The 21890-nt window shown below is 37.2% G+C and overlaps 1 protein-coding gene across 21 annotated transcripts in view; it reads left to right on the top strand.

Annotated features, from left to right (window-relative positions):
* NRXN1 (neurexin 1) overlaps positions 1-21890 on the top strand; it is a 916928-nt gene that overhangs the window by 653196 nt on the left and 241842 nt on the right. For all 21 annotated transcript variants that reach the window (XM_081155805.1, XM_081155804.1, XM_081155817.1 and 18 more), the window contains one exon: positions 7969-8150. In XM_081155805.1, coding sequence (XP_081011931.1) covers positions 7969-8150 — 182 coding nt within the window. The remainder of the gene's footprint in view (positions 1-7968; positions 8151-21890) is intronic.

Here is a 21890-nt window from a genome sequence, read left to right as displayed (position 1 = left end):
TCATGACCTTCACCACAGCCGTTCTTCCCTCTGATGTAATGAAATGGAGAATACTGTTCATGATCAGAGTCTTCTAGGCTATCTCTTCCCTCATCTTTCATTGTATTTCATGAAATTCTTCAAATTTCTTATAAAACCACAGACAGGTATTTCATTTTGCTAATGGATGTTGGCATGAAATTTGTTACACGCGTCTGAGAATCAAGAGCCGTATGCTATTCATTATTGAATTAATATTCCTGACTTAATGCAAGGAATATATTAGGCTTTTGTTCATGATTAATAAATAAATATAAGCACATGAGTCTCCTGAAGATACCAAAATTTAAATCTTCTACTTTCTTCAGTAAGCATACATTTAAGATGGAAATTCCAATAAAAGACATCTGATATATTACATAAGAGTCTGCAAGTTAGAAAGAAGTTCTGTGGAGAGAGAGGGAGAGAATCCACGGTGGCTGGGAAGAGTGTGGGAAGGACTGAGAAGGAAGCCGGGTGTGCGGCAGAGGAGCCTAAACCAGCAAGAGCAGGAGTCACAGGGAGGAAAACGTGTATTCCCCTCGGGACTCACGTAGCTGGACGTGCCTTCTGAGCCAGAAGCTAATATTCTATCCAGTTCCAGTCCCAAATCACCAGCAAATAGTTTCAGTCGGGGCCTGGTCAGGGAGCAAAAGACTTAAATGTAGCAGATAGGCTGGATGATGTTAAATAAAAGGAACTAAGGTCAGAAAGCCAACGTAAGCAAAACTTCAGCTTTCTGCCTAAAGTGATCATGAATTGTATTGTTTGCGTGTGGTGGCCTTTGTTTATTTTAAGTATGTGATGCAGATAGTTCAGAAGAACCACGTACAATTTTGTGTTCAGGATTTCATCCCACTGTTAAGGGCAGGAAGCGCTATCACTGCCCAAAAGTTATAGGGCCTTTGAGGTATAGAATAAAAGTGACTGTGGTGTTAAAAATAAAGATCTGTCTTCTGTTCAGCAAATTCGAAGCCTCAGAATGAGCCAAGGGCCTGGATGGCTTCTCCGGCAGATGCCTGCAAAGGCCTCACACCTTTGAAAGATTCAGGCGAGACTCTGAAAATGTCAGAATGTGAATGAATCACTTCTGCTAAGTGTCATAGCAGAAGCTTGAGCCTCCCCACACCACACAGTCTGGGTGCTATTTGTGGTATTCCTGACCGAATGTCCAGGATAGGGACAAGGTTGGTTAGCCATGACTCCACTTACTTTCTAAAGAATGAGTGCAGTTATTAAAGGGAGCGTACTTGTTTTCAAAATAATTGATACTTTTTTCCAGGTAGCATATTCTTTCCATAAGTGTCAAAATATGAAAATGTCAGATATCAAAATGAAAAATATACGTGATCCATTTATGACTGTATTATTCTTTCCAAAATCATAAGAATGTAGGATTTTTTTTTTTTTATTATAGAGCGTACACTAGAAAAATATAGAATATTTATTAGAAAAAAGATTTTTATTAGAGAAAAGTTTTGGGCCAATAGGCAAAGGCAAAATTTTCTTACTTTCTCATTGAAGTTCATAATTACTATTGAAATTGTCTTTGAGAGAAATGATTCCTGACTTCATAGGAATCATGATAGCTTTTTGCTGTTCCATTTTCTTGATAGTTGTATTTTAATTAAAATTTCTTATTGAATAAGCACACACCACTTTTTTATTTTAAAATGGTGTCTTGGCTGGGAAAGAGCTGGATCTTGCACAGGCTGGCTTAGTGGAGAGGACTTCTCTGCTTCTGTGCCTCCCAGGTTTACTGAGTGGTTCAACCTCCTTTGATCCCATTGAAGGTTTGGGAGACATGCATTGTTCATGCCTAGTGAGACCTCGTGGACCCTGGGAGTCTAACATGTCTGATTTGCATGGGGTTCAAGAATTTTTAAGAAAGAACTTGAACTGAAGTCATGGTTCGTGTTTAACAGAATAAAAAGCACATGTGCATGGACTCTACACAGGGTCCCTCCCAGGAAACTCAGTGCACGGAAACAGAGGGCCCCTAATTTTGACATTTCCCGCTTTCCTCAGTTTACATTTAATGTTATAAATAACCAACAAATTGTTGTTGTTGTTTTTAATTTGCTACATTTTCTTAATTCCTAAGAGTCTAGGTTTCTGATCTAACATGCGACTTGCCAACAATGGAAAACCTCCCATTGTTCCTTCTTTCATGAATATCATGCTGAGTTTCTTCGATAAGGCTTTCATTATTTGGGAATAATCCCGGCTCTTCCTGAGCTTCTTTCCTCTGGTCTGTCTCACTGTGGGGTCAGTTTCTGAGCCATGTCAGAGGCATGCCATGCTTCTCGCCCTGTTTGTTTTGTTGAGGACCTGCCTGCTCTATTTCGCAAAGTTGACGGGTGAAAACCCTGTCTCATTTCCAGTTCCTGCAGCTCGTTGCAATGCATTTGTCCATTCCAACAAGCCTGCATCTTCCGTCAGGAGTCTTAAATTGTGATACACATATAGTCTTTTTTCCCCCCTTTCTTTTTTCTACTATTTCTCCACCCTTAGAAGCACAGTAACCATTGATGGTTGCCTTAGGAACTCCTATTACTCTGATTCCATTAATCTCTCCTCTTAAAATGCCCACTTTCCTGAGTTTTTAGTGCTCGTATGTGAAATTTTAAAATTAGGAAAATTTGTGCTAAGTTTCATGAAATAATACTTTGTGGTCTCACACAAATTTTACAGAAACAGACAAAGACAATAAACTGTTGCTCTAGTGTACACATAGGATTAAGATTTCTTTTTTTTTTTTTTAAGTGTCACTAGCTTAGACATTTTACATAGTCTAAAACATACAAGGTGGCCTTCTCATTGTTTTCGCTTTTAATGAATTCTACTCAAAAGAATACTTCCACATAGGTAAAAGTTGTTCAGAAATTTTAAATTTAACAACAGCTTCTTGACAAAGTTGTAGAAAGAATAATAGTTCCCCTTATTTATAATTGTTTTACTTTTAATTCTGTCTGACTGCCTGGCAAACTTTCACTGGAAAAGGTGTTATATCCCTGTTACACTTAATAGAATCATAATGGCCTAAATGTTTCATGTTGGCTACACAATGGCCAAGATGAAGAATTATAGGCTTTCAGAAAAGAACCTTTTATTCATATGCTTATGTTATGAGTTAGAAGCTAATCTATTCAGAAGTTAATTATATTATTGTTCATGTAGCAAGGATCCAGAGCAACCAATAATCAAGCATACCTGTACGTGCTTATTGGTTTTCTTTTTTCAGAAAGGCTCAATCCATTTGGGGCAATATAAAGCTGAAGTGAGCACATTTCAGGAGGAGGAGGTTGGCAAGAAAGAGAAGGCGGGAAAAGAGCCCTTTAAGTAAATATATGTTAAATAAAGTCTAAAAATATTTCTTATTATAACATTACAGGCAGTTTAAACCTTAGAAAGAAATGGCCATGTGTAGTTTCTTACAAACATTTTTGCAGTGTAAAGTGCGTTGACACTGTTAAGTTTGCATTTGAGGGAGCCAGCTTTGTTAATCAATTTGGAGTGAGGAATAGACTTGCCGCACTACTTAGATGTGGAGATTGCTGAAAACCACTTTAACTCTGAGTCACCCATACATTCAGTGATGTGATGGATGCCAAGGTTAATTTGCAGTAAATCCATTAGTAGCCATGGCACTGAAGTGTTAGCGCTTGCCATAGGGAAACATGCATAAATAATGACGGTGACACCTTCCTCCATGTCGATAAAATGCTGTAACTGATTAAGATGTACTGTTGCTGCACATCAAATTCACTTAGAAAATAAAATAAAACGTGTCTCTATAAAAATGAAATTTTTAAAATGAAGCTAAATTGCCATTTATTTCGTGTAGACTCACTTCTTTATTTAATGGTCACAGTGAGTTTCTTGCATCATGCCATAATTCTGCCCATCCTAGGTGCTTTATAGTGATAAACAAATTCTTTTTCTCACGGAAGCTCCCATTTGATGCAATTTAATACCCTTCCCCTTGTCAACTAGTAGTGAATGGAAATAATGATACAACGGGTTTATGTGAAAAAGTGCTAATCCAGGGAATGAAATGCTGAAAAGGTTAATAAAAACTGGGGTGTAGGAAAGTCAGTTCTTAAAAGGCCTTTGGTTTGAACACAACTTTGAAATGAATTAAACTTTCCTAAAGGTTCTTATATTAAAATAAAGCAACAGTGTTGCAATATTAGTTATTTTCTAATTTTCACCGCAGACATACACAGAAACACATCATCTATTTTCTCTAAAATGTGCTGGGCATTTACTACGCGCCAGGAATGGGACTAGAGTGTTACTGTGCGATATCTCAGTTAATCCCGATAGAAGCTCTAGGAGATAATAGTGTTATTATGCCCATTTTCTTCATATAGGGAACAGAAGACTTAAGAGGGAATAAATAGCTCCGTCAAGATCATGTAGCTAGTAAATGATACCTGTGGAATTTGAACCCAGGTATGCCCGAGTCCAGAGTTTACATTCTTAATGTCTTAATTATTCTGCTTCAGTAAGTACATCACGTCCTTGGTGCAGAAAAAAGCAATTTATAGGATGCAGATTTGGAAAGTTTAGTTATCCGACCCACTATATTATATTGTTGTAGTGCTCTTGTATTCTCAAGGTTACCAAAATAGAATATATGGCACTTTTCTATCTTGATGGAAGGAGGGCTTTTTAAGGACATAGAGATTTTGTAGAGTTTGATGCAAAGTGATTTTTAAAAAAAAGAAAGGAAGATGCTTATAGAGGTCAGTAGAAGAGAACTGTGCCGTGGCTGGACATCTAATTTCTTTGCCTTTATGGAACTGTGCGGATGAGTACAGTTCAGTGTATCATTGTGCATACAGAATAGAAAAGGAAGAGGGATTGCTTTTCAGATATATTTGGAGAAAAAGAACACTAGAAATAATTGCATTGTTTGGCACATGGTATCACAATTGCTTTTGCTTTGTTTGGGTGAAACCTAAAGAAATAGAAAGTCATTGAAAGGAGGAGAGATTAGCTAATAGCATGCTAGGTGCCCAGTTGTAACACTTACTGGACACGGTTGAAATATGGGAGGAAATCAAATCCTGAGTAATGATATTTGTACTGTGACATTTATCTTGTTGAAAATATAAACCATTAAATTATCATCCTCAAGTCCTATAACTGAGCAGCTAGAAACTTTCATAGTTCCATAAGTTTGGGAAGAGTACCCTAAACCAAATGTTAATCTACATATATTAAATGTCCCGTCATTTCACATTTACATGTGATTTTTTCTTTTTCTGAAAGTCTTGTGAGGTGAAAGGACAGTATATGATCATGAGGTGCAAATGTCACTTTATGGATATGAGACATTCGAATATGTTAACAGTTGGCCTTAATAAATTCAGACTGACACATCCAATTAACTTTTTTTTTTTTTTTTACTGTCTTGTTATGATAACGGAAACATTTCTGTAATAGAAAAACACACACAGGAGTCAGACCCTGGATACTAGGTTTCCTACCAGCTTTGCCATGTAACAAAGCTTGTAACATAGGTAGCAAGTCAATACTATGACTAAAGTTCCTCAAATATAACATGGGAGTGACACTGCCCTACTTTCCATGCAGAAGTAGAGAAGAAATGAAACATTGTTATGAAAGGGATTTTTAAAAAAAATATATATCTTTATTGATTTCAGAGAGAGGAAAGGAGAGGGAGAGAGAGAGAGAGAAACATCAATGATGAGAGAGTCATTGATCGAGCCCGCAACCCGGGCATGTGCCCTGACCGGGAATTGAACCCCCATCGCCTGGATCCTAGGTCGACGCTCAGCCGCTGAGCCACGCCTGGCCGGGCTGCAAGGGATTTTTAATGTTAAAAAATCACCACATAATGTAAAATACTTGTTGCTTTACAACACTGCCTTACTTGTGTGAGTCTAGAAAACATCTAGGTTCTCAGATATGTTTTATATTGTCAAGTAGTATCTCTGGTTTTGAATATTTTTCTTAATTTACGTGAAATACATAGTCATTAGAGAACAATTTAATTTAAAAAAGAAAATAAAGTTATGTACCAGCACTGAGGCCACTACTGCATGTTCGTTTTAGAGAACTTTCCACGTTTAAATGTTCTTGTTTTATTTTTATTGATGCAGGCTTTACTGAAACATTTAATACTTTATCATCAGCACAAATTACCAAGCAGAAAAATATTTATCAAATAGTGCTTGCTTATTAATATCCTGATAAACAAGCTTCCGATGATGCTGAACAGTAATGGTCCTGAAGGCTCTGGCCTTGAGCAGTGTTTCTGCTACTCAATTCCGTATATTTTGAATTTTCTTTGCACGTGGACTAGTGTCTTTGAAATATAACTTACCTATTCTCATATGAGAGAGATAAACTATATTTGTTCATTAATATCCAAAACATTTAATGGAGACACGCACAGTCTACCATTGCATTTTCACAAATTTCTGTTTTATCACTTTTATATTCAATATTATCCTGACACGCTTCTGGGGTCAGGTCTAGGTACCAAGGCCTTTAAAAGCAATCAGGCAAAACATGCATATTGCAAAATGCTTTGCAGTTTCTCAAGGGTCTATGCTGTGGGTCAGACAGAATACAGAGGAAAGTTGGCTCCAAAATACAATAAAGGGAAAAAAGTTGACATTATTAGCTATTTAATTAAATGTACATGAATGTGGTATTGTCATCTTCATTTAAGTGGTAAATTTGGTAATCATAGAAATTTGATGGGTAGATATCTTGAAAACATACCTCTGTACATACAACTTTTACACATAAGCCTTACTCTTGGTAGAAGCTATTTTTCCATAAACATAAGATGCTTTGTGGGCTAAATTTTAACACTCATTGCTTTTCTTACTGTGTTCAGCACATAGTAGGTACACAATAAATACATAGCTGCAGTCTTTGTTATGGGAAGGCCACACTCTCCTCTACCCATTGTACCCTAAATTTTGTTCCTGTGATAACTAAATAAATATTTCTGTCGTCCCCTTCAGTGTGGAGGAAGATCTCCTCTCCATTATTTCCGTCTTTGCACGTCTCTTCCAAATATTCTGGCTGAAAGAATTCATTTTATTGCACCCAGTGAAATAGATCCCAGGGCAGCAATGATAAAATATTTTAATGCATTGGGTGCTTAGTGAACCTGTTTGAAAACAAAACTCTTTTTAAAGTAAGATGGATAATTTACTGACATCGCCACCATAAAGTAAAAATTGGAACACTTACCAAAGGTGACGATGACTTTATTCTTAGTGCTGTGAGACTTATATTCACGCTGGGGGGAAAGAAGGGGTCTTTCCACGATGCTCGGTACTGTGACAGCCCCTAGAAGTTGCTTGTTAAATAAGATTTGACTTCTATGGATGGAATCTATTATCTGTATTTTCTTGACATGACTACTGGGGCTGATGGCCGTTCATCCATTAGTTACCATCTGTCACATGTGAACAGACCCGTTCCCCATGAACTTGATCCGTAGTGTCTTTGCCGCGGCTTTGCTGCACTGTGCTGTGTGACCCCCACATCTGCATGTGGCCCTTGTTTCAAAAACAAGTTGATATATGGTTGTGCTTCTTTTGGAAGCATCCAAAGTCAGTGTTTCCTACTAATGAGGAAATAAAACCCCATTACATTCTATGCTTGTCCAACTCCATGGAAAAGGCAGGAATCTCCAGTTTGTCCTGAAACACCTGCTGGGAGATTTAATGAGTGTATTAAAAACTGAGCTGCTTTGATATTTCCTTGAAAAAAAAAAAAAGCAGCTCTTTTGTCTTCCTTGAGAATGTGTGGTTGCAATATGTTATTTGCTTTGCCAATTTTTAAAAAATTTGGCCATAGTGTAAATTTAATATTTTAGCGATATGTCAATATAACAAACACACTTCACAGATTTGGACTAATTGGTTTTGTGATTTGTTTTGTTTTGTTTTCCAGCTGGGACAACGTATATCTTTAGCAAAGGTGGTGGACAAATCACGTATAAGTGGCCTCCTAACGACCGGCCAAGCACGCGAGCAGACAGACTGGCCATTGGGTTTAGCACTGTTCAGAAAGAAGCCGTACTGGTGCGAGTGGACAGTTCTTCTGGCCTGGGGGACTACCTAGAGCTGCATATAGTAAGTACTTTTAAAATAAGGTTCAGCTTTTGCTTTTTACTGTTCGTTTTTTGTAAGTAACTTATAATTAGGTCTCTTGGACATTTTTTCCCTCAGCAACTGGTAGTTGGGTACAGAAAATATACATACACTCTAGAAGTAATAAGATCTATTACTACAATTGTTAAAAATGTTCTTTGTAATAGAAAATATCGTGTTTTTGTTTTAAGTGTAAATTCCTCTCAATTCACTGTTCACAAAGATTTATTTTTGCTGTGTTTTTAGTGACTTTAGGCGGACCTGACAAATTAGTAAAATAAGTTATTGCCCTGTAGATGCTATTTCATCTGGCTGGAAGCAGAGGGTTGTGATACTGGTGACATCAAAAGAGCTGGACCCAGCACCCTTATGTCTTTTCAGACATGCTATGGATGGGAGTAAAGGAAACTTTAAGGATATTTGGGGCTATGAAAGAAAATGGCAAAAACATTGTCTCCATGTCATCTTATACTCACTTTGAATCATAAGAATCAAGAAAACACAATGGATTCTTGCCATTTATATCCTGGGACTATTCTTTTTTTCTCCAAACTCTAAGCCTCCCCTAAGAATTTAGTCAGCATGTACGTAGTAGATAGCAAATAACAGTTTATAAATAAAAAGCTTTCTTTACCTTTTAAAGTTGCCATAACTGACTATAGCTTAGCAGCCCTTCCCTACATCTCTGCGTTGTTACCAATTTATATGGTTGCAGTTCTTCATCTCGTCACTTCCTTGCAATATTTGCAAAGAAGCACATGCAGGCTTTCATTGTTTAGAGATGTTAATATTTTACTGATATATCAAAGTAAGAACCATAAGAAAATGTGTCACATGTTTAAAAACTGCAGAGGTTTCTTATCATTACAGTTCTGTTCTAAAGTCTATCTTCTGGAAAGTTCCAGAAGCATAGAAAACTCTTCATCTCCCTTTTAATCCTTGAGGTATAGTTTATCCCTCTGCCTCATGGGATTATGTAAATTTGTTTTGTTTTGTTTTTGTCTATCCCTCTAAATTCTCCTTTTACTAGTACCTGTGCCTCAAAGGATGTTTGATTAGGTCAACATGCTCTTTCCTGTTAGAAACTAACCTTCAGGCACTCATCTAAAATGATTAGGAAAATCACCAAACACCAAAATATGTTATCACAGGCTTCTGCAGGGCCTTAGTTTTCAACATTTTATTTATTGTACTTCTTAACCCCTTCACCTTTTTCACCCAGTCCCCAATCCCCTCCCATTTGGCAACCATCAGTTTGTTCTTTGTGTCTATGAGTTTGTTTTATTTTCTTAATCTTAGTTTTCCATTATATTTCTAGAATTTCAAATACGCTGAGTAGGGGGTTTACTCTGACCACAAGTGGAATTCATTGTTATTCTTGGTAAGATAAAAAACACACTTCATCACGACCATTATTGAACCGTTTTAAATTTTCCATTCAAAATGCAGTTGTCAAAATGGGAACTCTGGGAAAGTAATTTCAGCTGCCTTTCAGCAAATGTCTAACAATCAAAACTGAAAGCATCTGGATTTTTATGGTGGTATAAATAAATGATCAGTTGAGATAAACTTAACTAGTGCAGTAAGGAGTCTTGCTGTTTAGAGTAATCTCAACTTTCTAAATGCATTTGCTCCATTCTGATTTAAGAGCGTCGCTACTGCAATAAACAAATAAGTAAATAAATAAAAATGAGAACAAGAGCTTTTCCTCCTGAAAGAAATTACTTATTGATCTATAACCAATTACACATTTACCCTGTGAAAAGGTTTTACAATGATCACTCTCAAATCATAAGGGGCCATATTATTAAATTGCTCAAACCACTGTTGTTCATTTTATGGTCAAAGAGTTCTAGTCTACAAGAATGGATTTTTCTTTCCAATTCTCATCACATGTGGGCTTAAAGTCCTTCTATACATAAAGGGTGGACTTTCTAGGTGTTCATACCAGCCCGGGACCTCCCACAGCTCCTTCGTTGCCCCCTTTCTTTCTGAACCTCCTCTCTTGGTCTTGCCTAGCCAGTCGCTTTGAGCTCAGTATTTGCCTCCACACACTCTTCCTCTTGAATTCACTCTCCCCAAACTCTCCTTTGATCTAAAAGCATTTCCCTTGACTGGGAAATGGAAAATGGACACTGGTTTCCTGGCTTACCAAACATCCGGATGGCTAGTCCTACGTACTCCTGGGTACAACTACTAGTACTCAGTTTTAGTCCAAATCTGGCAAACTAAAACTTTCTATCTCCCTCCTTTTTCTCTCTTTGCCTACAAGTGATGACTCAACACATTGCTTATATGGAGACAATGAGATTATTTAGGTACCTTTGAATTTATCCTGATTTTCTCTGAATCATTTCTTTTACTTTTTTCAAGATTGAAAATTTTTATTTACTTACTTACATACTTACTCATTTATTTATTGTATTTTATTTACTTTATTTTCCCCATCGCCATTTATTCCCTCTATGCCCTCTTCCACCTCCACCCACCCCTCAAGTATAGATTATTATTGTTCTTTGATTTTGTGTTATGAATTAAACCGATTGAGCCCTAGCCAGCTTGGCTTAGTGGCTAGAGCGTCAGCCTGTGGACCTAAGGGTCCTGGGTTCGATTCCAGCTAAGGGCACGTACCTCAGTTGCAGGCTCCATCCAATCAGTGTGTCTCTTTCACATTGATATTTCTCTCTTTCTCTCTCTTCCTTCCACTCTTTCTAAAAAGTGATAGAAAAAAATCCTCTTGTGAAGATTAAAAAAAAATTAAACTGATTGATATCATAGATGATGTGTTTTAATTAAAAAGTTAGAAGTTTAAGTTATCTATGAAACCTCCAGGAAAATTTCTGTAAACCTTCAAGGTCAGCCAAGTATAAACCATGTACTGACTTTATTTAAAAATGATGTTTCCACCATTAATTAATAGAATTAACCAATAAGCTGGAAAGTTGATAGAACACACTATAAGGTGACCCAATGTTGCCAAAACGTGTAACGCCATTTCAGGTAGTTAACTTTTAAAGTCTGCTTGGCATGGAATGCCCATGGAGATGTTAACATTTCATTCACATTGTTTATCATCCTGTTTTTCCCCAAAATGATGTTTGATTTTACTGCAAAATATAATCATATTTAAATTTTGATTAACTGGACTCTAAAGATATAATAACTTGGAATGAAAAATAATTTTTGACTCAGGTGGCCTAGTTTATATAAATATATTTTTGTCATATTAATATTGCTACTGCTTCTCTCAGAGCCATATGACACTGCTGTTGAAATTTGCAGGGTTTCAGAAGGGGATTAAGGGAAGATTAGGACACAAGTGAGGAACAATTAGCTTAGTGCTTAGAAAACAAGTGCTCAATAAATGTTTTCTGAAATAATAAATGAATTATATATGCAAAATATTATGGCTTAGGCTCAGTATAGGCTCTTAGCTTTTCAGTAGTCAAAGTGAAGTTACACAATTTCTATACACCTTTGAGAAAGTCAGCTAACTTCTTGTTTACAATACAGAAAAAGTGTAACGATAGCTTTATTGTTGAAAAGTTGCGTGTTTTATTGAGTTGTTTGCTGAATCTTTACTTAAGAAATAATTATGGTGTTTGATTATTTAAGGAAAGTATATGGTGAGGAATTTTTTTTGATGAATGATTATCTTTCCTTAAAAATCACTGTATTTATTGTAACTCACTTTTATCATAAATTGTTCTCTACCCATTTCATATCTGTCCATTATTTTCAAATAGAAATAAGCTTTCTGATGGCACACGACATAATTTATAATAACGATTATTAATAAGAAAAATAATATAATACAGAAATGTGGCTTCTTACTATTTATCTCAGTACATGCTAGAAGGCTGTCCAGAAATATTTCCTGAGCAATTAATATGGCCCAAGTCTATGTCAGGCCCTGTGCATACAAAAATCAACCAGCTCACTACTTAGTACTTATTTCAATAAATATTTGTTGGATGAATGAATGAACCAGTCAGATGGTATCTTGGTCAACAGGTTGCTTAGATTCTGTACAGTAAACATTATACTTTGTCCCTAAGTGGCTAATTTTCTTGACTATCCCTCCATTGTGGTACATCTTTATTAACTTTCTTATCTGCATAGTATTTGTAAGAACAGGGACAAATGATAGGTTTTTAAGATAAAAAATATAAAGAGGAGTGTAAACCATAAAGTGTTATTATGTACATTTAAGTTAGTAATGTTGAGAATTATTTAATCAACACTGAATAATTTCTTAAAATCAAAAACCAAAACATTAAATTCATGTTTAAACATATTTTCTAAGCTATATAATTTTTAAACACATTTTCTAAGCTGTGTCCAATGTTGTCAGTCTAGAGGAAGCTTCTCCTATACTGCAGCTTGTTTATGTTAACTGGAGGTTACTTAACCCCCCTCTGATTTACAGAAGAAAAGCACTGCCGATGTGTGCTCACTCGCTGCCAGGAATATTAACATGTGCTTTGCTTCTGACCAGAGGAAATCTGTGGAGGGGGGAGGAAAGGATGAGTCAAAAAGTGTTTTGTGAAATTCTTTCATCTTGGGAGCATAAAAGAGCATTGCAAATTTGATTAGTGAATTGTTGGACATATTTGCCTTAAGTGTTTCTTCTTTGTACTTTGCTGAGCTGGAAGCCTTATTTTTACAACAAGCTCTTAATTGATTTTGACTTAGAAATACACCTTTTGATCAGCAGGTTTAGTATAGGCTAGAAGCATAGTGTATTTATAGTAAATATTTCATGTCCCCAAATAACTTATTGGCGACACGTCAAATATTCCTCATCTCTCTCTGCCTGTCTACATTTTACACTATTTATCTTACCTCTGTATTACAGTTAAACTAAGAAACATTTTTTATTTAAAGTCAGTATCTATACATGGGTGCACACCGATATCAACAACATAAAACCCAGTTATTCCCTTGTAGGCTTTTCTTGATGTTTAATTATGTTCCAAAGAAATATTCGTTCTAACCAACAGATTTCCATACTTTAAGAGTTCCACTTTATGTCATCTTTAAATCCAAGCCTATACATCGCATACAATAGATATTTTATTTTATTTTGTTTTTTTGATTCTTACAGGAACTAGAGAACCTGTGGCCTCTTTGATTAGGATTTTAAAAGAATGACTAAAATAACTTACTGTCACCATGTTTCCTAAAATTCTTGTTCAAGTTCTTAACATGAAGGATGCAAGTTATCTTTGGAGAAAATGGGAGAAGTGCTGGTCACATTTCTATCAGCTGAGTGCTATCCAGGTTCCTTGATACGGTTTCTATTTGAGAGAGGGGTGAGGTCAAGTGAATCAATATAAACTCCTCCTTTCTTGGAAGGTGATTCATTTCTCGTTTTCTAATTCACCTTCATTGTATCAGTAATTCTCTGAATTTGGTTTCTAGATCTCAGGAATTATTTCCTTCTTTGAAATTCTGTAGCTGCAAAATTAAATGAAAGAGATCAAAACAACTATCTCTAACCTGCATCTTCCCAGTTCATGTATTTATCACTTAGGCACATATCTTCCTGTCTCTATTCTGAATACTTCCCAATCCATTTTATATACTTATGTTAGGTTAATTTGCAAGAATGCTTCTTTGATTCTGGCATTCTTTTGTTAAAACACATTGATGCTTCCCAATTATGTACAGGTAAAGGCATATTTTATGCATAACATTTCATGTCTTCAACATTCTGATCTGAATTTCCCCTTTCAGGTCCATTTTCTCACAATTCTATACTTATCTTTCCAATCCAGTGAAATTTATTAATTCCTTTTTAAATAAACCTCTTGTAATTTCTCTATTTCTAATTCTGCCTTGGAGGTCTCCTCTCACTCTCTCTCACTATCTAGATTTTGTTCTCTCTTTAAACATTGAGTAGGGGTTGGCCCTGGGAGCTTGGGGCCTCTTGAGCTAGCAGAAGGAAATCTAGGACTCAGGCATCTTTTGGAAAGAGATGTTGAAACAATGCCCAGGGCATTGCTTAGGTAGAGAAAATCTTAGCTTCTGCTCCAATATATGAACACTACTCTTCTTGATCCATTGCTTTGTGGTAGACCCCAAGCTATTTTACAGAATAGCTTCATATCAATTTTAAGTTATCTAGAATTGGATTGCAATAACAAATCCTCTTTTCAATGCTATGAAAACAAGAGACTTTGTTGAATCATTTCTAACTACTGATTATACCACCATTTTATCTATTATTTTTCAAAAGCCTACCTTCAAGAAATATCTCCTTTGGTCAACTCAACACATTATTATTGATCACATATAGTGCAGTTCACACTATTAATTGTCTTTTTCTGTGAAAAAATTTCCCCACAATTTAGCAGCTTAAAACAGCAAACATTCATAATCTTATACAGGCTCAATAATCCAGAAGCAGCTGAGCTAGGTTATTAAGAGATTCCCAGGAGAGACATGACTAAGATCTCCCTGGTCAGAACATATCTGATATGTTCATTCTTATGATCCAGTCAGAGTCTGCATGTTTTAGGAAGAAATTGTGATCAACAATGGAAGCATAGCCTCACAGATTATGAAAGATGCTGGGTTTGCAGAAGTCTAAGCATAATACAGATTGATGGAAAAAGAGTAATAAAGACATTGCTTGAGGATTAGGAACTAGTTTGGGGAATGCATACTGAAAAGGAGTCATTTGTACACTGATCAGGAAAACTATTTTTTATTGCATAAAACATACTGAAAGTCATAAGCAAAGTGCATGGCAGTAATAGATAAAAGTGCCAACAGTATACCAGACATGTCAGCCAAAGATCAGGAAATGAGATGAAAGGGACACCGTGGCATTGGCAGCCTCCTAAGCTGACGCCGGGCCACTCCTGGCAGAGGCCGTTCATTTCAACAAAGAAGGAAATGACTTGGGTGAATATACAAGGGGAAACTCAAGTTAAAAGTAGGCACAAATAATCCATATTTTAAATCAGGAGCAAATAACTGGAGATAATTTTTAGTGGGTCTGAGAAAATTCTTTTGATGAAACAAACATTTTCAGAGCTGTGACATGCAATTTGCGTTTTCTTTAGGAGCTTACATTAAGAATATGGGGGAGGAACACACTTTCCCCTACCCTCAAGTTTCTTCTGGCTGGTCTAATAATTAAATAGATATGAGACAGATTAGCAAGAGAAAACCAAGTTGAATACACACATATGTATGGGAACCTCACATACATGGGTGACTCAGATACCCCACATGCATGAGAGGGTCAGAGACAGAAAGGGAATTCTGGGTATGTAAGATATTCTGAGCTAGGGAGATAAGGTGACTTGGGGGGGCTTCAAAAGGTCATTGCAGAGTGATAAAAAGAGCAGATCTTTAGTAAAGAGAAGTTTGTCTTGCCTTGTAGATAGGCCAAAAGAGATTCTCTCTGATAATTTCCAATTTGGGACAAGGCCCCTAATTCATGTTCTTCCAGGTAATCAAGGAGTGGGGTTAGAAGCTTCTCTTGAGCCTGCAGCTAAACTTGCCTTTAGCTGAAAACAATCTCTATACCACAGAGGCTTATCTTGGGGTGAGTCATTCTGGGTCCCCACAGGAGGCAGTATGCTGCACCTGGGGATTCCTAGGTCAACAAGACAGGAGGCCTCTGCCCTCCTGGAGACTAGCTGGATGAGCTGTTTAACCTCTCTGCCTACAAAGCATAGCCCTGGAAGAACACACGGCAGTTAGGCTTCTGAGGAGACATTTTATTTGTGGGCTCTTCCTATTAAAAAACAAACACTTCCTCCTGAACCTACCCTTTAAGAGTCTTCCTGCCCAAACGGGGATGGAAATACAAGATTGGCAGACCAAAAAAGATCTTGGTAAAAGGCCAAAATTTAATTAATTATTAGGACTTTTTGGTCTGTGGAAATATGTTAATCTTAATATTCCTAAAATACTATGAATTTTAGCTAGCAAATGAGACTGCTCACTTACAAATACACATCTCCAGCCCTGACTTTCCTCTGATCCTCATACCAGCGTTTCCAAGGGCTTGCTCAGTCATCATCTCCACCTGAATGTCTCAGGTGCTCTTCAAACTTACCACGCCAGAAGCTGATCTCATAGTCTCTGGAGCTCATGTCCATCTACACAATTACAGATTAAACACTTGACATGTTTCCTATGCTTACCTTTATGTCCCAACATTTCTCACCAAATTCCAGAAATGTCTCTCAGTCAGCACGATCCAATAGAAATATAATGTGACCCATGCATATAATTTTAAATTTTCTAGTAGTCACATTAAAAAAGGGAATAAACTCAGATAAATGAACTTTCAATGTTTTCTTTAACTCAATCAATCTAAAATATTTTCATTTCAACATATAATCAATATAAATTTTATTATTTTATTTGAGGTAAAATTGTTGTATAACATTATATTAGTTGCAGGTGTACAACATAATTTGTTTTTTGTATACACTACAAAGTGATCATCGTAGTAAGTCTAGTTACCATCCGTCACCATATAATTGACCCCGTTCACCCATTTTACCCACAGTCCAACTGCCTTCTTCTCTAAAAACCACCAGCCTTTGAGCCTTGCTTGTTTCTTATTTTTTAAATTTCAAATATTATCTGTCTTTCTCTGTCTCACTCATTTCACTTACTATAATACCTTCAAGGTCCATTCATGTTGAAACAAATGGCAAGATTTTATTTCTTATGACTGAATAGTATTCTCTTTTATATGTATATATGACATCTTTATCCATGTATCTAAATGGACATTTAGGTTGTTTCCATATCTCGGTTGTAAATAATGCTGCAATGAAAATAGGGGTGCATACTTCTTTTTAAATTAGTGTTTTTATTTGCTTCAGATAAATAGCCAGAAGAAGAATAACTGGATCATATGATATTTATACCAATAATGAAGTGACAGCAAAAATAGAACTTCAAAGTGCCTTTGTCCATGTTCATTTCTCCCTTTGAAATATCCCTGCTTCCTCCTACTCCTACCTCCCCTCTCCGCCTTCCCAGTCTGGCGCATTTTTATTTATCTTCAACCATATATTTCATATATTTGTGAAGCTTTCCTTGGCCCCCTAGGGCAAAACTGGTCATATCCTTCTCGGTAGTCTTATAGCACTTTGTTCTTAATTCTCTTATATGCTTACCTTGCTCATAGCTATTTCATCGGGTGCCCTTCCACCTCATTACCCTGTGAACCCTTCAAGGTCAGTGGCCGTGTATTATATATCTTTATGTCTTCGTCTTTTCAGACACTAGCCCCGTAGTCATTAGCACGTAATAAATGTGTATCGATGAAGGAGTGCATGTGTGGGTAAACGGAGCCTTTGCTTTTGGCTGGAGGCCTCCCTTTCCCTCCTGCTGGTAACTTTCCACTGCAGCGCAGCAGCTCACATGAGGAGCCCTCTGCTCGGAGCAGTGCGAGGCGGACCCCCGAAGGATGGTGGTGAGAGCGTGTGACACTCCCCTGAGACTCCTCACGCACTCAAGGCCGGCCCCAGGGCTGGGCCCGTCAGGCAGGGGCCCATCGTCGCCGTGGGGGTTTCTGCGGGAAGGAAGAGCAGCTCCAGCGCCTGGCTCAGTCAAGCCAGACAGGAGGCCCCGCTCCGAGATTCCCTCTCGGTGCTCTTCTGAGCCGCCGTCTCTGTTGTTTTGGGTCCTTACATAAAAACATCTGTGGTACATGTCCCCGCTTTCTGACTTGATGAGAAGAAATGAATCCAGTTGGAGAAGGAAAGGAAAAAGCAAAGTCCTCCTGTGGTAATCAGTCCTAATCGGATGAGGGTTTTGATCTGCAATCAATCTAGACTGCCCTGGCAATTTGTCTGTCCTGTTTTTCTTTTCTCTTACTCTGCCGACCTCTGACTTGCTTCAATGATGGAGATGAAATCGAATCTTCGTTTATTAAAGGACTTTGTAAAAAGTGGTTTAATTAATATATATCTTCAGTGCTTGAAAGTACCAACAGTTAATTATTTTAAGTAGAGTTAATCTCCCCCTCTGAAGTCAGGCTTACTCTATTCATTCGCTTAGTAAAAACAATAACTAAACAGCACTATTTAGCATGTACTGAGTGCTTACGATGGACAGCACACTGATCTAAACACTTTGCATAAAAATTATATTTCATTTAGTATTCACAGCCCATTGAGGTATGAATTATTCCTTCAATTTGACAGATAAGAAAACTGCATTTTAAAATAATTGACACAAATCACGCAGGTAGTAAGTAACTGTGTCTGGATTTGAACCAGTTCTATCAGACTTAAAACTTTTTGGGGTGTGTTTTTAATAAAGGAAAATTTCAGGCTAGCCAAGCTACTTTTTCAAAACACCTTACAATCCAAATTGCCGATCCTAAGTCAATGAATCTTTACTGTGTGCTGTGCATGAGCTTCCTTAAGCATGGGTATGAGCTGAAATTCAGTGTCCCTCAACAGAAATGTACTAAACAACAGAGTGCCATGGTGCAGAATGTGGGGTTTTGTATAAAAATTCATTTAATGGATGGAATTATAGGTATCATTGCTATTTTTTAAGTTCTGCTTAAATGTAGGGCTAAACTAATACTGCTGTGTGCAACATTATCGGCCGTAGGTGGATATGAATATAAAAATAACCTGCAATACTCTGGAAACTGGCTGGAACAGCAGCTTTCAGCCTTTTCCCAGGTTTTAAAGCTTCTGCATGAAGCCGAGACAGCTTGACCTACTTTTTTTTTTTTTGCTGAAAGGCAGAGTAGAGTCTCTGTGTATCTCAGGATGTAAATGAGGGGGGAGAAAGGGAATTTGTCTGTGGCTTGTGTCTCTTGCTGATTGGACACCTTCCTGACAGAAGTGTTCAAAGGAAAAGTATGTCATCCTGTTCATTATTGTTAATTAGCAGTAAAAACAGGGCTTTGGGGCTTCGTGTCCCGCAGGACATCAGCAGAGAAATGGGGCTGAAATTTTAGCAGTTATATGTGGAGTAAGGTCAGGCCACCTGCCATGTAGGTTTTCGAAATAAGTTCATTTCACATTTAAAAGGCAAGCATTGCAGAGAAATTTCACATGGTAGAAAGAAAAGGCTGTAAATTCTACCCCCCCTCCCAACTGCCTAATTCAAGACCAGTGGTTAGTTGGTCATTTGTAACTGGCTGTAGTAAAAGGTGTTGGATAGATGAAGTGGCTGGGGGTATTTTTTGGTATTTGAAACTGCAACATAGATACTGTTCATTTTTATGCTAGTAACATACTCTATCATCTTCATAATTAACTAGCTTTTCAGTGAGCTTTCTCCTCAATAGACTGTATTTCTATTATTTAACTTCTTTTTTTTTAGTTACTATCTTTTTGGGGGATTCTTCTGTGTAGACATAAACTGCATTTATAGATTAGTGATGCATAAAATTGGGTCCACAAGAACAATAATTTTTATAACAGGCTGCTCAGAGGGAGTTGAGTTTTATTTGTTAACCTAAGACTCTATTTACTTTCCAGAAAAAAAAATACATTTTCTTAATAAATTTTATTTTTTTAGATCATAAAAGTACTTATTGACCAATTTAAATACAATGATTAGAATAAAAAATAAAACTTGCCTATAACATATCAACCTTTTCACTGTGATATCTAAAATTCTAATCTTTAATTTTATAGCATATACATATGTCTTTTATTTATATGTGTAAATAGTTGAATATATCCTGATACACCTAAATGTTCTTCAAAAAGACAAAGTGTTTTTATATGACACATACTATTCTGCCACGCGATTATTCTTATTTAATCCCTTTTGGACATGTTTCTACTCTGAGGATAAAATCTCATATTGACCTCGTAGTATCCTTTTGATGCATATACTACCCTTTATCAAACTATTTTTTTATTATGGGTATTTTAATTGCTTCAGAATTGTTATCATAACAAACTGATAAAAACCTTTTAATCTTGTAAAAATATTCTTTTACATGTGTGAAAATATTTTTCAGGAAGCTAATTTTCTATAAGCAGAACCACTACATTTATTGCAGAGTTGTCCTTCAAGAACATTGTCCTGTTGAACTCTCCCACCAGGAGGTATATAGAAATGTCACAGATGGGGGCATTTTACTACAGAGACAACCTGGCCTTATTAGTGCTCGGACACTGAGCTCCACGGCGTGACTTGCCTTTCCGGCCTGTTTGATTTGAGTGCGCTTACATGTGATGACTACGCTGGCGTCGAGGCCATACCAACCCCCTTTAGCTTCGGCCGCAATTTCTCTCACATTCTGGCGGCGCTCCCAGAACAGCAGTGGGCCGAGGAAGGGGAATGGCAAGAACACAGCGCTTGGGAAAGTGGTGGCTGCAGCTTTCTGGGACAGGCCGGCGGGCGAGGGGTTCACGTCCCAGCGGAGGCCGTGCTCGTTCAGAGTCTGCCTTGCGTTCTTCGCCTTCTGCACAGCCCATAATTCTTAATTTCGCCCCTAGTCACTTCTTATTTTGATCATGTATCTCGGGAACTTGCACAGCGGCGGTGGAGTGTGACAGGCTTCTAAAGTATTAATATTGTCGACATTATTATGCTTAATCTTAATGCAACAAACAGGATAACAACAGCTGTGTTCTGCTATTAAGCCTTCAGTAAGGCCTAGAAGTCTTAGCTCTTGATGGCCCATTTCAACAACAGAGCTCTGGAGCTCGGAGTGGTGACATCAAGGGACTAACTCGTGTGGTGTGGCATTTGATAGTGAATGGCTCAGATGAAACGGAAAGGAAGCTAGATGTTCAGAAGAGGAAAAAGATGTAGCTCCTAAAGTCTTTCAAATTCTACGTGTGATTATTTACTTGAGTCTTTCGCATCCATTGTGAGCTAAATCACAGCTGATGGAGCCACATTTAAATTTTGAGAACATTATGGTTAGCTTGCCAGTTTTTTTTGTTAGGGATACGTGACTATGATTTAAGCATGTGAAATATAACCGAAACGATAGTTTTTCTTTGAACTTTTAAAATTGTCTTCAAGGTGCTTCTGCCTTTGCATTTTGCTAATGAAAGGTAAATTAAAATATGTAGCTGTGGCGTTTAATAGGCACTGAGAATATTTGATAATGCCACAGCTGTCTATATCAAATTCACTAACATATTTAATAGCGGAACAGATGCTTTTTGCTATGGTAACACATGGTACTGAGCAGCAGGGAGTTCCATTTGACAAGTCAGTTTTTATTTTATTTCTTCATTCCCAAACCTTCTCTAATAATCCCAGATTTCAACGTGTTTTGATTTGTTAGGCAGCAAGCAGATAAGAGGGATTCTGTTCTCTGCTGTGTATTTCCAACAGGTTGTTTGGCTTCAAGATACAAAGCCCATGAGATTCTAAAATAAAAAAGCTGGACTAGATTAGGTGAAACACGCAACACACATAACTACACAACAATACATGTATGCAACACAAAATGTGTAGAATAGCCTCTTCAAGGAAACGCGGCAATGTGTCATGTGGTAGCATCAGGTTAGTAAGAAAAATCTAGCATCCAGCCTTTCATTAAGTATGAGTTAGGTGGTAAACAAGTTATTTAATTGTGATGGTTCGTGTATATATCTTTTAGTTGCCTTACGTAATGAGCAATAACTCTTGTCAGCAGAGATGCCCAAGGGAAATTGGGGTTGTTTGGCATTACAAGATTTGCTCTCTGAGGATCTGTTCTTTGGAGCTTTCCATGAGCTATTTTCCAGTCTTTTAATTGCTTGT

The sequence above is a fragment of the Miniopterus schreibersii genome (assembly GCF_964146895.1).
Source record: "Miniopterus schreibersii genome assembly, chromosome: 13".
Lineage (NCBI taxonomy): Eukaryota > Metazoa > Chordata > Mammalia > Chiroptera > Miniopteridae > Miniopterus > Miniopterus schreibersii.
This window is presented reverse-complemented; position numbering and strand designations above follow the sequence as displayed.